This window comes from Rhea pennata, chromosome 17 (assembly GCF_028389875.1).
Source record: "Rhea pennata isolate bPtePen1 chromosome 17, bPtePen1.pri, whole genome shotgun sequence".
In the NCBI taxonomy this organism is placed as follows: domain Eukaryota; kingdom Metazoa; phylum Chordata; class Aves; order Rheiformes; family Rheidae; genus Rhea; species Rhea pennata.
The window spans coordinates 12096027-12110381 of NC_084679.1; the positions used below are offsets into that span (position 1 = coordinate 12096027).

The window sequence follows — 14355 nt, forward strand, 5'->3', positions numbered from 1 at the left end:
CAAATTAGAAAAAGAAGCACATGCAGCAGAAAATCATCACAGACATTGAGGCTTCCTTTCAGTATTTTGTCCTTGTGAAAGTAGTTTAACAGGAGTTTTTCAGCTGTAAGTTCTGCCAGAATGGGATACTATAGAACAAGTTGGCCAGAAACATCACTTTTTCCATGCAGTAGCTACTACCATAGAAAGCAATACCCCCTTGCTACAGGTTTGATAAAAGTGGCCTGTTCTTTGCCACTTACAACTTGATGAAGTCAGGGACAGTGACAAACTGTATGAGAACAACTTTATTTCTTCACAATCTGAATGACATCCTCATCCTCAAGAGTATGGTCTTTGCCAACTTTCTGAGGGTTGTGTTTAACAGATGAACCCCAGACCAGTGCACTGAAAGGTGAGGAAAAAGAAAAATCAGTTAAAGGCTCAGAATGCAATAAGCAGACAGCACAGCAACAACTATTTCTGTCACAAACTTAAGAGAGAAAGCAATGCTTTAAGAGCTATTTTTGTTCTTCTACAAGTACCTGGTAAGTGGTCTGTATGAATTAGAGTACACACAGATCAAAACAAAGTATGAAGTCATTCAAAAATACTTATATATGTAGGATATGACCCATAATACTACACCCTGTGCTACTCTGAAATAGAAAGAAAAATATTTTTCTTATGGTAGAAATTGGGCCAGTAAAAAGTATAGAAAAACTAAATATAATAATTTAAGTATCAAGTTTAAGTTTTTGTTGGGAGACCTTTTCTATTCAACATAAAAATTGAACTGTTTTCCCTTCTAGCTTAGAGGATAGTGAGAATGTACCAACAGGTGGATTATTTCCTATACTCTAGAAATGATTCTTTTACAATAGTACTTACTATTTAAAGTCTTTAATGAGATTTTTGTGAATCTTCATGCAAAAATCTTCTACTGTAGTCTTGCAGTAAGGTAGTACGACAGGAGAGGTGTAGTCTGGAAGCTGCCCTTTAGGTTTTGTGTAGCTGTAACACAGATCAAGCAGTTGTCAATAATGGAACCTTCTGTTCTTTTTTTAACCCACTATGAAATTTCATAGGTTATTTTCTCTACCATGCTAGCGCTTGCACCAAGTTCTACTATTTCAGTGGTGACAATAGGTATCCTGTAAATTGTTTGCTGCTCTTAAGCTGAAAATACAGTTGGGAAGCCAGTGGCTGCAGCAGATTTTCCCTTGTAACTGCAAAGATTTACTCCTGGTAGACTTTCTGTTGCTGCTTAAAAAAAAAAGGAAGAGGAAATAGGAGTAGCTGATTGAAAAGAGCAGCTACAGTTTTACAGTTCCAACTTGTGAAATTTTAAACTTGCCTACATAGAGGAAAAACTGACAAAATCTTAGCATCTCTAGGTATCAGGGCTATAATCTCCTTTACAGTATATTTTACATTTTGCTGTCACAAGACGATACATATAAATTTAAAAGATTATAATTACTGTATCATTAATAATTTCATTTTAAACACATTTTTTATCCACTTACGGCTATAAGGTAAGCCTGTAATAGTTTATACAAAAATACCTGAAATGCTAGATGAAGAACTTAATTCAGTACTATGAAGTGAGCTGAATGCATAATGTCAATTGTGACAGTGAAAAGATGACTACCTCTGAAATTCACATCTTTGCACTAAATTTGACTAAGTATCCATTTTTAAAGTTTTATCTATTTATTTATTTATGGAGTTGGTTTCACAAGGTTCTCACTTAATCCTCCCGTAAGTAGTTCAGAATCTAGTAGTTGTGACTGCTAGGGAATCCTTATCTCTCCATCACACAACCGATGATCAGGATGATCTCGGATTACAGATTAAACATATTGCAGTGACAAAAGACATCAGCACTTAAAAGCAAAGTTCTAAGGTAGTAGAAAACCATTGTACAAGAATCATCATTCACCCATTCTTGAATCTCAGCCTTGTATTTAATGCCACAGAAGGCAGCAACTGGGACTCACATTCGTACTAGCTTCAAGTAGTCCCAAATCTTCTCTAGTAAATCATCAAAGTTCCAGCGATGATGAGCAGATATTGGTACACAGTGGGGTACTTTGTAAATAATATCTAGTTCCTCAATGGATATCTGGTCAATTTTATTCAGGACATAAATGCATGGGATGTAAACCCTGCAAAGAGAAGGAAAGTGTGATACAGCAGCCTAGCAGCAATACATTACCACTTTCACTGAAAAAGAGCATAATTTTTGAGAAGGACAGGAGGGTGCTAAACAGCATTTGTTCATACCACATTACAACCTTAGCTTCTGTGGGAAGCAGACTCAAGAGATTATTCTTTTCCTTGTAATACAAATCGCAAATATGCCAAACCCAGGATCCCAGCAGTACCTGTTTCCTTCAACAACGTCAATCAGGTCGTCAGCAGTGGCATCGCTGCGCAGTGTGACATCAGCATTGTGAATTTTATATTCTGCTAAGATGCTCTTCACTGTTTCAGTATCCAGCTCGCTCTGAGGACACTGAACACACACACAGTATTAAGCAAGGAATGGGGGAGCCCACAGTCAAATCAAGAATTACAATTAGCAGTGCTATCACCTACCAATCACTGTATGCACGTTACTAGAAATAATAGCTGCACTATTAGTTACTGGATTTGATTATGATTTTGCTATAGTTAGTTTGTGGAGAGGGAAAGAGATTTAAATCACAACAGCTTTACTTCAAATCAACGCCATCAGTGGCTGCAAATAGCTATGTCAAAAGTAAAGTTTCCAGTCATTTTGGGACTACTTTCAGTAGAAACTTGCGTATCTGTTGTTCAGTACCAACACAACTAAATGTTAGAAGCCTTGATCCCAGAGCAGAAATCTGAATTTTGGTGTCTATGCCTATTTCAACAAGTGTTTAACGGAAAATGAAGAGTAGTCCAGAGTGCAAGGCCTGGAGCTCTGAGCTCTCTAGGAAAACACCACTGCCATCTGGCTAACATCAGGTTTTATATGCTTCCTTTTGGTCTTGCAACCTGTCACTGTTGCAAAGCAACCAAGCCTCAGATTTGTGGAGGGAGGTGTTTAGGCTCTTATGGCAGGTGCTGCCTCCAAGGAGGGTTGCTGATTACAGCACAATGCAGCAGTTCAACTTCAAAAGTCGTAACATAGGAACAGTCCCAAGTATACCATTCACTGCAAAGGCATCTTTCTACAAGCAATTTACTTTCTTTAACTCTGGTTACAGAAAACTTCCCACTTACCGTGGCTGTTAGGTTAATGCCACCTTTATCCTTTTTTTTGAAGCCAATATTGGGGGGCTTACTATTCAGACGTATTCCAAATCCCTCCAGTTCATTCTCAATAATTTTCTTGTGCCCAAGGGGTTTCAACACATCCAGAACAATTAGAATGAGGTTACAGGTTCGAGCAACTAAGAATCAGAAAAAGAAAACCACCCCTCAAAAAGCTACACTCATGCACTGAGACAAAACAACACCAAAGATGGTTCAGTGGACTGATGAGAACATTAAATCCACAAAGACCAGTACTTTTCCTATTTTTTAAATTCCAAAAAAAGACTGAAGATGTGATGTTGTTCAAGCATCAGACTTTTACATGAAATAAGGATCGGGCAGGCTGAAAAAAGCTTTCTTCTTGTCTATGTCCAGATTCCAAAATAGTAAAAGTAAACTTAGTAAAGAAAGTAAGATGGCAGCATTGTTTAATATAGGATCATATCTGCCTTTAAAATTAGTAATATACTTTCAGTGCAGTGTCAAAACACAGCACAAATTCAGCAGATGCATAAAGACGTAACTGAACACAGAACAAACTGAAAATGGCAACTGCTTCACATCAAACACCTTAATTCCAGCATACAATAAATCAGCACTTCCAAGACATCAGAAATAGTGATTCAACCATTCATTCTCACAGGCTTAATCAGTAATAGGGTATCATCTGGTTCCTTATCCAAGGCCTATGACACTTGCCTGCAATGACTTGCCGTCCTCTGCCTTTCCCATCCTTGGCACCTTCTATTATTCCTGGGAGATCAAGAAGCTATTTTTCAGAAGAAAGAAAGAAACACATGAGAAAAATATTTCTGTTCAAGGAGAAAATAAATGCAATTTTCTACCTTTCTCCTAAAGCAGTTCACTCAACTGCAGATCTGACTAGAATTCCCCACGGATTCTTACATATTGTACTATCCCCTTGTACTAGCCCCTACTGATACAGTGGAACAGAACAGATAATGTTATACAAAAAGAAGAGAGCTACTGCAGGAATTTCTTCCCATAGCAAAGTGAAAAACAGGTTAAAAACAGTACCTCATGGAAACATTTCCAATGCATTCTCAAGCACTTTTGTGTATTACTTCTAACCTGCTAATGTCAAACCATATTATTCAGGCATAAAACATCATTACATCCTCACATACCATCATATCCCTAACAGACACTAAAAGATCTCACCTGAATTTTTGCACCTTTATATCTAATGACCCCAGGTACAGTAGTCAGTGTTGTGAATTCATATGCTGCCACTTCAGAGTACACACCAGCAAGATTACTTAGAAGAGTAGATTTTCCCACTGATGGAAAACCCACAAATCCAATTCGGGCATCACCTGTCTTTGCAACATCAAAACCTGCAAACGAGGAATAAAAAATACACATTTAAAGGTGGACACTTTCTATCTTCTAAGAGTCTGGAGAGCATTCCCACCATTACTTTTATTATTGCCTGACTGAAAGATCGGTAAGCTTCCTGGACAGCAGGGTAAGAGCGTGAACCACAGAGTTGAAAATCTGTGTCGTCTTGGAGCACCTTGCCTCAATAATCACTCAGAATCACAGAATGTTTGAGGCTGAAAGGGACCTCTGGAGATCATCTAGTCCACCCCCCCACTCCCCACCCCAGCTCAAGAAAGGTCACCTAGAGCATGTTAGACAGAATCACATCCAGGTGGGTTTCGAATATCTCCAGAGAATGACACTCCACAACCTCTCAGGGCAACCTGTTCCAGTGCTAAGACTCTGTTGTGTGCGCCTGCTAATGAAGTGTAGCCTGCAAAGTTTCACAGTGGGCTATACTCGACTTGGGTGTAGATGAAGCATTCACTTCAAGCACTGCAGCTTGCACGACCTGCACTGTCATATTTAAGAAGAGGAAGCTACTGCTGGATTTTCCTGCATCTACAGCTCTCAGGATTTCTGCCAGTCCGTTATCTTAGCCAAAGCACACAAACCCTTTAATTTCCTTTTCAAGGCAAGATTCACCCCAAAGCCCCAGCGAGGAGCACCAAGTCCTGCACGGGGAGAACAGGAGGGAGGGGAGGGCGGGGAGACAACGCACCTTCGCCGGGGCCGCCGCCGCCGCCGCCCTTGGGGGTGATGAGCTCCCGGCGCAGCTTGGCCAGGCGGGCCTTCAGCAGCCCCAGGTGGTGAGCCGTGGCCTTGTTCTTCTGCGTGCGGGCCATCTGCAAGAGCGCGGGCCGCACCGCTCACGCCGCCGCCGCCGCCGCCGCCTCAGGCCGCGCCGCCCCCCACCCCGCCGCCGCCTCAGGCCGCGCCGCCCCGCGCCGCAGCCCGGCGCCGGCGCCCAAACCGCCAGGCGCGGTTACCTCGGCCTCTATCTCCGCGATCTTCGCCAAGGTGCCGCTCATCTCGGCGCCGGGTATCCGCGCGGCCAGGCGCCGCCGCCGCCGCCGCCGCCGCCCGCTCCCCCCGCTCCCGCCGCCGCCGCCGCTCCGGCCCGGCCGGCCCCGCCGTGCGCAGGCGCGGCGCCTCTTCTCGCGAGAGCGGCGGCAACTCTCGCGAGGAGCCGCGGGCGCGCGCGCCCCCCGCGGGCGGGAAAGAGCCCGCCGCCAGCGCGCGCCGCAGCGCCCGCCCGCGCCGCAGCGCCCCCTGGGCGGCGGCGCAGCGACGTGGCCGTGGGGTGTGTCCGCGCGGGGGGGGGGAGGCGCCGCGGGCTGAGGGGGCGCGTGAGGCGGCGACGCGGGCGCGTGGCGGGGACGGGGGAGGGGCGGCCGTTGCGAGGCGAAGCGCGCGAGGGAGGCGCGAGGCGGCGGGCGCGTGTGAGGGGCGGCTGCGCCGGGCGCGTGTGAGGGGCGGCTGCGCCGGGCGCTGCCCGCCTGTAAGGCGACGGCGCCGCGAGCCTGCCCCGGGCTCGGCGGGAGCGGGAGCCGCCTCCGCCCGCGTCTCGCCTGTAGCCGCCCGGCAGCCCCGCTCCCTGCCAGGTGCGTGTGGGTGCTCCTGCGCGCCCGCTGCGCTGCTCCGAGAGTTGCCTCCTTCAGCTGAAGCTTTCTAAAACCAGGGCTTTGGCACTGAAACTCTGCCTGGGCTCCTTGCAGTAGCGTGCAGGCCAGGCCGCGTTGCACCTCTGATGGATGCGACTGTTTTTTTTTTTTTTTTTTTTTTTAGTTGCTTCTGTAAAGAGCCAGGTATCTCCAGCTTTGGACAATATTCCAAGAAGGCAGGTAATAGTGCTTGGAATAAAAGATATTTTCACAACATAAGGAAATAAGTTAATAGACTTTCAGGATTTTAGGCTCTCCAGGTTTGTTTCCTTTATTTATTTTTCTTGAATAGGACTAGTTTCTGCAAAGCTTTTTCCTTCATAACCAAAAACCTTTTAAGGAAGGCTCTTCTCTCTCAATTTATTACAAAGTCTGCTTTTATTTGAAATACTTGAATGTAAAACTCAACATGTTTTTAAAGAATAACATACTCTCCCGGGTTACATGTTGTTGAAATGTTTATAATGACATCTATAAGGACCACCTGCTGTGTCTTCAGAAAAAATTCAGAAAGTTGTAAGATTGTCAAACTTACTACTATTTTGGTAACAAAATTGCTACAGATCATTAAGTCTTGTTTAACTTCTATGGATATATAAAAAAGAAAAAAGAACTAGCATGGTGGAAACCAAACTACTTGCTGCCTCCTTCTGCCTCTTCATATCCCATATCTGTTTGTCTCATCTTAAGGATCAAAAAGCTGTCTTTTAATGTCCTAAACTCTCTATAGTAGGAACTGTCATAAATACAAGCTTATACAGGGTCTGCTAAAGTAGAATCCCAAATAAAAAGGGATACTATTCCTGGTAGTATTAGGTCAGCTAAGTTAGGTTAAATATAAATGCACCTATAACTGTGTATTTGTTCATGGTTTTCTAATTATTCCTTGCGGGAAAAATACCTGTTTTCAACATACGACATACCAGACGTGGCCGTGGTGGGAACATTTTTCCTATTTACTTCAGATGGAGTTGTTTATGTCACAGCTGAGTTCAGTTATATAAGCACTCAGCTTGTTTCTGGTTTCTTTTAATGATAGCAAAAGCACTGAGGAAAATGCAAACTCTAAATGCTCAGAGTTTTAAGACCACCTCTGTTTTCGCAGCAGATGTTAGCTAACTTCAGAACTTGTTACTAGCAATGGTAGTAGGTGTTCTTAGAAACTAACTCTAAAACTGTATACTATGTCAAACTAAAAAATCTCTTTCTAGGTTTGGGCTGAAGGAATAAATAAACCAATAAAATAAACTGCTCAAAGGTTTTAAGTTGGTGGGTGGTTTGCTTTGTGTGTGTGTGTGTGTTTTTTTTTTGGTTTTTTTTTTTTTTTTTTCTGGTTTAGGTACTCATAGTCTTCTTACCTCACAATTTTCGGTATAGTTTAAATTCTTTTTTTTTTTTCCAGCAAGTTACTAAAGCAAAGATCTTCTAAGGGATTTAGGCACCTGAAACATTTTTTTTGGTGTTGCATATCGTCCTCGATGACCTGAAGGAAGTCAGTTCAATAAATAGAGATAATTTATCCAAGCTTTTCCCAAACAAATGAATCTTTTCTAATTGGATAGAGCATTCTGAGCAGTTTGTATTAGCTTATAACAGCGCTCATTTTTTAAGCTTCAGAAAGATTTATTCAAAATAGATTGGTTCCAGGTTGCGAACAGAGTATAATTTTTTTTCTTTACTGTGACAACTACCTAACAGGAGAACATAGTGGATTTTTTTAATAAGATGTTTTATGTTATGAGGCATTTGGCAAATGGAGTGGTTATGAATATGGGAAGTTAGATGTGACAGTGGGGAAGGTGGCTGAATGGTAGATAGTTGGGAATGAATAAATGAAGTCCTTTGAGGACAGCAGTCAGGTTTGGAAAACAGAGTAGAAATGAACAAAGTTTTTTTTTAAAAATAAAATAAAACAGATGTAGGAGGAAAAAATCAGGGGAAAATATTCACAGAAAAATGAATATAAAATCAGAAAAGGAAAAAGCCCCCAACGGAACCTGAAAGAAAATTAAAGGAGCTGCAGGAGACTGAGATCTACTCGAAAGGTTAATTGAGCTTTATAGTGGGTGTTGATGGAAGATAGCTTATGAGAACTGCCATTTTTTCTTAAAATGTATATGTATTTTTTTCAATTGAGAGAAGTACATTTAGGAAATCGTGATGAAGTGAAAAGGGGGGTATAGTTTCAAAAGCTGCAAATTTTACAGTTGTGCAGTCGGTCTCTTAGGTGGCCTACTAGTTGCGTTTTACAACACAACATAATGATTCAATTTGGGAGTGAAAAAAAAAATAACAAGTAGTCTCATGAACTACCAACTGATAGCTTAAAGTATATAACATAAGCATTTCTTTAATATTTTTAATAACATAAGAGAAGCAAAATACTACAGGGTATTTAGAAAAGGCAGGAAAACTCACAAGAAGCAAAGGTTATCTCATGAAACAATCAAGAAACATGACACAATGTGGAATCAGAGGTTGAGAATTGATAGAAATTCGTGTTTCATCAACCTAGTGACAGGAATGAGACTGACATGGCCCTTACTTCATTAGCAAAATCTGAAAGATCTTGAATACTTTAGCAATAACTGTGTATTCTACATGCCCTAGTCCTGCTGACTTGTTGATTTTGAGCATGTCATTTCCTTCGCTTGTGCCTCAGTTTCATTTTTTGCACAACAGGAATGTGCACTTGCCTCAGAATGATTGAAACTTTTAAGGTTTCCATACCACTATCCTCTCAAGTACAAGTATGGTAACCGTAGATCACTTCAGTAGTAGAGCTGAGTAGTAAAAGCATGTGGTTTTTTCTGTCAAACCACTAACTCTAAATAGGCATCTTCATTATGAGCCAAATTCTGAAATTCTTTCTGGAACGGCACTTACCTTAGCTTGAATAAGAGTTTTATTTACATGAGGAGTAAACTAAGTATATTGCGATGTGGCCTTTGGATAACTATTGCAAAATAGGTAGTAATAAGTGTGAGTATGAAATTAATTGTGATAATGTGTGTAATGTATGCTTCATTAAAATCACCTAAATAGCTCTCTTAACAATAAGTAGTACCTGTTAGCTTGCTTAGTTAATTTTTAGTCTTCCCACCCTCTCTTCTAGCAAATAAATTAAATGACAAAATGCTTTTGGATATCAACTCCATTCACAGTGCACTGAGAAAGACTTTTTAGTTTAAGAGCCACTCTGGTAGTACCTGTTGCACGTGTTTTGGTAGTTCACTGTGTCACAGAAACTATACAATATATTGGGAAAATGTTACGTTACTGTTAGGTGTATCTTTATGGTCTTCCTAGGGACAACATTTCTACCTTTATTGTGAGGATAAAATGCATTTTCTGCAGGATTTAAAAATGAGGAGGGAGGTGGCAGGGGAGAAGTTAATTCATGATTACAAGTGGAGCAATGCTTTTGAAATTTCATATCCCCTCAGAAGATTATCACCAGCCTAGTGAGAAATATCTGTATACAATGATAACATTGAGCTGAGTACTTAGATTTTAAGAATTATCGGTATGGGGCTATGTCAGAGTTCCCTCATGGAAAAAGGTTCACTAATGAATCAGAGAACCCGTTTATTTTAAGATATTTCTTTTGATGTTTTTTCCTGCACAAATTGTACTTTGGTGTGAGAACTGACCATTAATTAACCCTATTATTGTACTGCAGAGAAGAACTCCTGGTGCTGAAGAGAAAAAAGGTCTTATAAGGTGCTACCAAGTTTGGAGGAAAGAGATTTTGAGACCCTACTATCAAAAGGTAAGATTTTGAGGTCTGAGACCTGAGTGGGGAGACCTTGGTGGAACCATAATATTGGTTGCCTGAGGTGAAGTCATTTTGGAAGGTGACACACTTCATATCTTTATTGAATCTTGAGGCAATAGACATAAGGTTGTATGCCTTTTGAATCCTGTTAAGAATTACAGATGCATCAGTTAGTTGTGGCTTCCTGAATTAACTTCTTATGCCAATTTGCTTGTTATTTATGGAGAAGTTGTCCTCCTCAGGACAGCAAAATAGTTTATCAATCTGTAAATACCAAACATTTACTACTTGCATGGCATATTTAGAATTGCACTGTAATGTGTGCTTTTCAAGGGAAAGTTGCTTACCAGGTTTGCTTAGCTAGACGTGGGTACCTGATTCATGGAGAGTCAATTAGGTGGAAGAGGAAACCTAGGATATATTCCCATTTTAACAAGATTCTTAGAGTAGCAATCTTGTTTTGAATGGCTCAGGTTGCTTTGGTTCCAAACAGTCTAGTCTAGAGTAAGTTAAGATGGGCAAAGTGAAAAAATGAGGGGAGTAACAGAGAGATCAAGTATCATAGTTGGCTTCCAAGACCATGTTAAATTAGTTTAACAACAGAGTTCTGTAGTTCAGCATCAACTTCCCAGACTTTTTTATCATGGCCTGCTATACAAGAGATGGACTCAGTGGCACTTAAGTGCAGTGAGGGAACTGATCAAAAGGAAGAAAAGTGAACAGTTCAGTTTTCTCTTTTTAAAATAACTTTCATGGCATACTTTTCATAGCACTATGTACCTCTCTTTAAGCAGTGGGTGTAGTTTTTGTGAGAATACTAGGTATTTTAAAACAAGAGGGTATTTATCTGCTTCTAAAGGAGAAAGCTTACAACTTACTAACCCATTTCTGGATTATAAAGGAAATTGTGCTGTCTCCAAATCTGAGAATCATTACTTGTTAGAGTTAGCATTCTCATGGGATGATTCCCAACAAAAAATGGAGAGTTTTAAAAAAGAAATTTAAGTAATAATCAACCTAAAAAGTAATGAATGCTGAATTAATTGCTTGTTAAAGCAGTAGCAGGTAATTAACATTCCAGTGAAGGATCAGAACAAATGACAGCTACTCACAGAAACTGCAAGTGTGCTATGAAATGCCTAGTGTTACGTATTTATGTGAAACGTACCTAAAAAAATATGGTTCATATGACTGAATATTAGCTGGCACAAGTACTGTGTAGAAGAGTCTCTACTAGTATAATAATCTATGTGAAACAGTGACTAACTAACCTTCTTAAAGAATATCAGAGCCTATTTTGAAAACAGTTTAGCAGCCTCAAGACCTACTCAGAATCATGAGCTGAAAATGTTCAGCAAATACATATAGCTCAGATAAATTTGCATAGCCTCAACCATAGCCCAGTCTATAACATCAGGCATTTCACGGCAGACTTGCAGCTTCAGTGAGTAGCTGTAATTTTTTCTGTGCTTTCACTGGAATTTTAGTATTTGTGGACCAATTTAAGGTCTACAGTTCTGAGTAAGGCCAGTAGCAACTGGTCTGCAGTGCAGTGAGCAACATACAGTAAGCACAATCCCAAATGGTACACACATGTTCAGAGCAAAAGAGGATTTTTAATACTGTTGAAATACCAGCAAAAGAGCTTCAGCAGGGACCAGACAGCTGCAAAACATTTGGGGACAGCTCAGGAATTCCCATGAGCAGAAGTGAGACAGGAAATAGTGAGAAGCTGAATAAAGTAGCTGAGGAGAATGCCTTTACTGAAAAGAGAGATGAATTTAAAAATTCAACAGATCCAAGTGCCAAAGATGGCAAAGAAAATAGATCAGGAACCATCTGAAAAGGGGAGTAAGTTCTATCTACTGAATATGTCATGCTTTCATTCTGATTTAAAGCCATATTTTGCATAATCTGGGACTTGGTCTTCAAGATAGTAACTAGCTAGTTTTGATGATAAATTAGTTCAAAGGTAATAATATTTGTACACTTACATAGTGAAGTATAGGGAAATGACATTTAGTCATCACCTTAAATTTAGGGAATTCATCTTCCGAGCTTGTTTATACAGGTGACCCAAATCTTGTCACAGTAATGCACAAATTGTGTTCTTGTTTGTAAATTGAATACATTTGAATACATTCTAGCAAACCCTAATTGAATGACTAATTTGATAGAGACATATTCTGGTCAGGGCAAGTCTGGAACCAGAGAAAGTTGCAGCAAGTGATTCTTTAAATGCGCTGTAACAGTTGGTGATGCCATAAATGTGGGGAAGACCAGTATAATAAGAGTGGAAGAACTAAAATGAGAGATTCCAGCTTTTCCGAACAGAATAGCCCTTGCGATGTCAGAGTGTTGAAGAGCTAAGGTGAATGGCTGTGCTGGTCTCCTTGTGATTTCCTTGGGAGTACAACACACCGGTGGTCATCTTTAACAAATCTCCGCTAACTTAATTCAGCATATTAACTCCCAGCATGTTAATCTGGTGTTCTGATGGGAAGCCTGAAAGGGTCGCTTGCCAAGGAGCAGCCGCACTTTAGCGGAGGGTATTTTAACTTTTACCTGAAAGAAGCAGGCAGTGTGTGTTGGATGGTGATTTTTAAACAGGGGGAGCTGGAAGCTGAAACCAGAACATTCCATGGCAACTGGAGAAAGTTCTGAGGAAAGTGCAGCGAGAGCGGCAGGAACCCCCCCCCCTCCCCCTTCGTAGAGCAGAGACAAAGAACAGGCGAGGAGGGAACTGAAATAGGAAGCAGGAACCATGTCAGGAGACTAGGGACTAAAAGAAAGCAAATTAATAAGTCAGTGGAACCACTGGGGGAAAAGGCGCGCAACTGCCTAAAGCCGCTAGAAAAGATAAGCAAATTCCGGATTCTTTCACTGCTGTAAGTGTGTGTGAATGGAGCTTGGCTAGTAGGTTTAAATATAATCATTTTCTTCACTGTAGCAAGTATAACTCCTTGTTTCTGTGAGACAGAAACAGATTTGCAGGATGTGAGCACCAAATTATCTGTGTAATACGGTGTATTTGAGCTGGGTTTGTCAGTGTTACTACCACTCAAACAACCTCCAATTTCTAAATATGTATATTTGTTTCAGGGTGTGCGCATACCATAATGCAGCAATAAAAAGCTACTGGTAATGTTCTGCCTGCAGTGTAGACAAACAGTTCCCATCAAAAGCAAGAGAAATCCAGCATACAGACTGAAGGCACTGTGTGGCCTTAAGCGTTAATGTAATACTGCATTTTGGAAATTGGAAGCTTGGTGTGCTCATTTGCACATCAGTACCCAGAATGCTTTTTCAGCTCCACCACTATTTAATTCATGTGCTGGGTTTGAGCTCTTGGAAGGCTTTACAGTTTGAGATGTCCTTGCGTGTACCAAGTTCACTATTTTGTGCGGAGAAGTTTAAGTGATGGTATTGGATCATGAATGGGTCATCTAGGGATTCTTCTTTAGACTTAGTTTTACAAATGCAAAAGCGGACTCAAAATCTGTAACTTAAAAAAAAAAACGTGTTTTAACAAAACTAAGAACTCGCTTTCTAAGAGCGTGCATATGTGGAAATATTTCTTCAAAAGTAAACAAAAGTTGTTCTCTGAGACTGAAAGCAAATTTCGGCTGAAACAGAGCAACGACGTTGTTCAAGGAGCAGCTCTCCACCGCGAGACCTTGAGCACGCGGGGAAGGTTCAGCACCAGGACAGTCCGCGCAGCCCCCGCCCGCGGGCTGCGGCCGCGCGTTCCGGAGCGTCTCGCCCGGGGCCCGGAGGCAGCAGCCAGAGCTGCGGGGTCTCGGGGTCCGCCCCGCTCCGCGGAGGCGCGGGGGAGGCACCGCGGCTTCCCCAACATGGAGGCAGCGGGGCCGTGCAGCTGCCCCAGCCTCCCGGAGCCCCCGGCCCGCGGCGGCGCTTCTCCCGGCCGCTCCGCCGCCGCCGGCGGGCGGGGGGGCGGAAGAGCTGCTCGCTGCGCCCCCTCCCCGGCCCGCAGCGCCCGCGCCCGGCCGCCGCGGGGAGCCGATGGCCGCGCAGGGGGGCAGCGGCGGGGCGCCCGCAGCCCCCGGGGCGCGGAGCGGCGCCGCGCGGGTTTGCATTGGGCGGCTGGCGCCTGGGGAGGGGGGTGCCCGCAGCCCCCCCGGCGGCCCCTCCTCTCCCCGGCGGGGGGAGGGGGCGAGCTGCGGCCCGGATATTTGGGGGAGGGGGCGAGCGCGGCCCCGCCGCCCCCGTGCGCCGCGGGCGGGGGCCGGGCCGGCGGCTCGGCATTGGCGGAGCGGCGCTGGGGAAGGGGGGGACCGCAGC

General features: G+C 42.8%; 1 protein-coding gene across 1 annotated transcript; it reads right to left on the reverse strand.

The window, feature by feature from the left end:
- Positions 1–269: 269 nt before the first annotated feature.
- Positions 270–5704, reverse strand: DRG1 (developmentally regulated GTP binding protein 1). Its single transcript, XM_062589767.1, has 9 exons — positions 5601–5704; positions 5333–5456; positions 4450–4625; positions 3967–4036; positions 3235–3404; positions 2370–2500; positions 1983–2150; positions 871–993; positions 270–387 (listed from the first exon to the last, which is right to left on the reverse strand). Exons 1-9 carry the CDS (start codon positions 5640–5642, stop codon positions 288–290), a joined length of 1104 nt encoding a protein of 367 aa, XP_062445751.1. The 5' UTR covers positions 5643–5704; the 3' UTR covers positions 270–287.
- Positions 5705–14355: the final 8651 nt, after the last annotated feature.

Excerpts from the sequence above, each read along its gene's own strand:
- DRG1 (XM_062589767.1), bottom strand. The coding sequence starts at position 5,642 with ATGAGCGGCACCTTGGCGAAGATCGCGGAGATAGAGGCCGAG. Across the intron at positions 4,626-5,332 it reads CGGCGGCGGCCCCGGCGAAG|GTTTTGATGTTGCAAAGACA; the intron begins GTGCGTTGTCTC and ends CCTCGTTTGCAG. Across the intron at positions 994-1,982 it reads TACTTGAAGCTAGTACGAAT|CTACACAAAACCTAAAGGGC; the intron begins GTGAGTCCCAGT and ends TCTGTGTTACAG.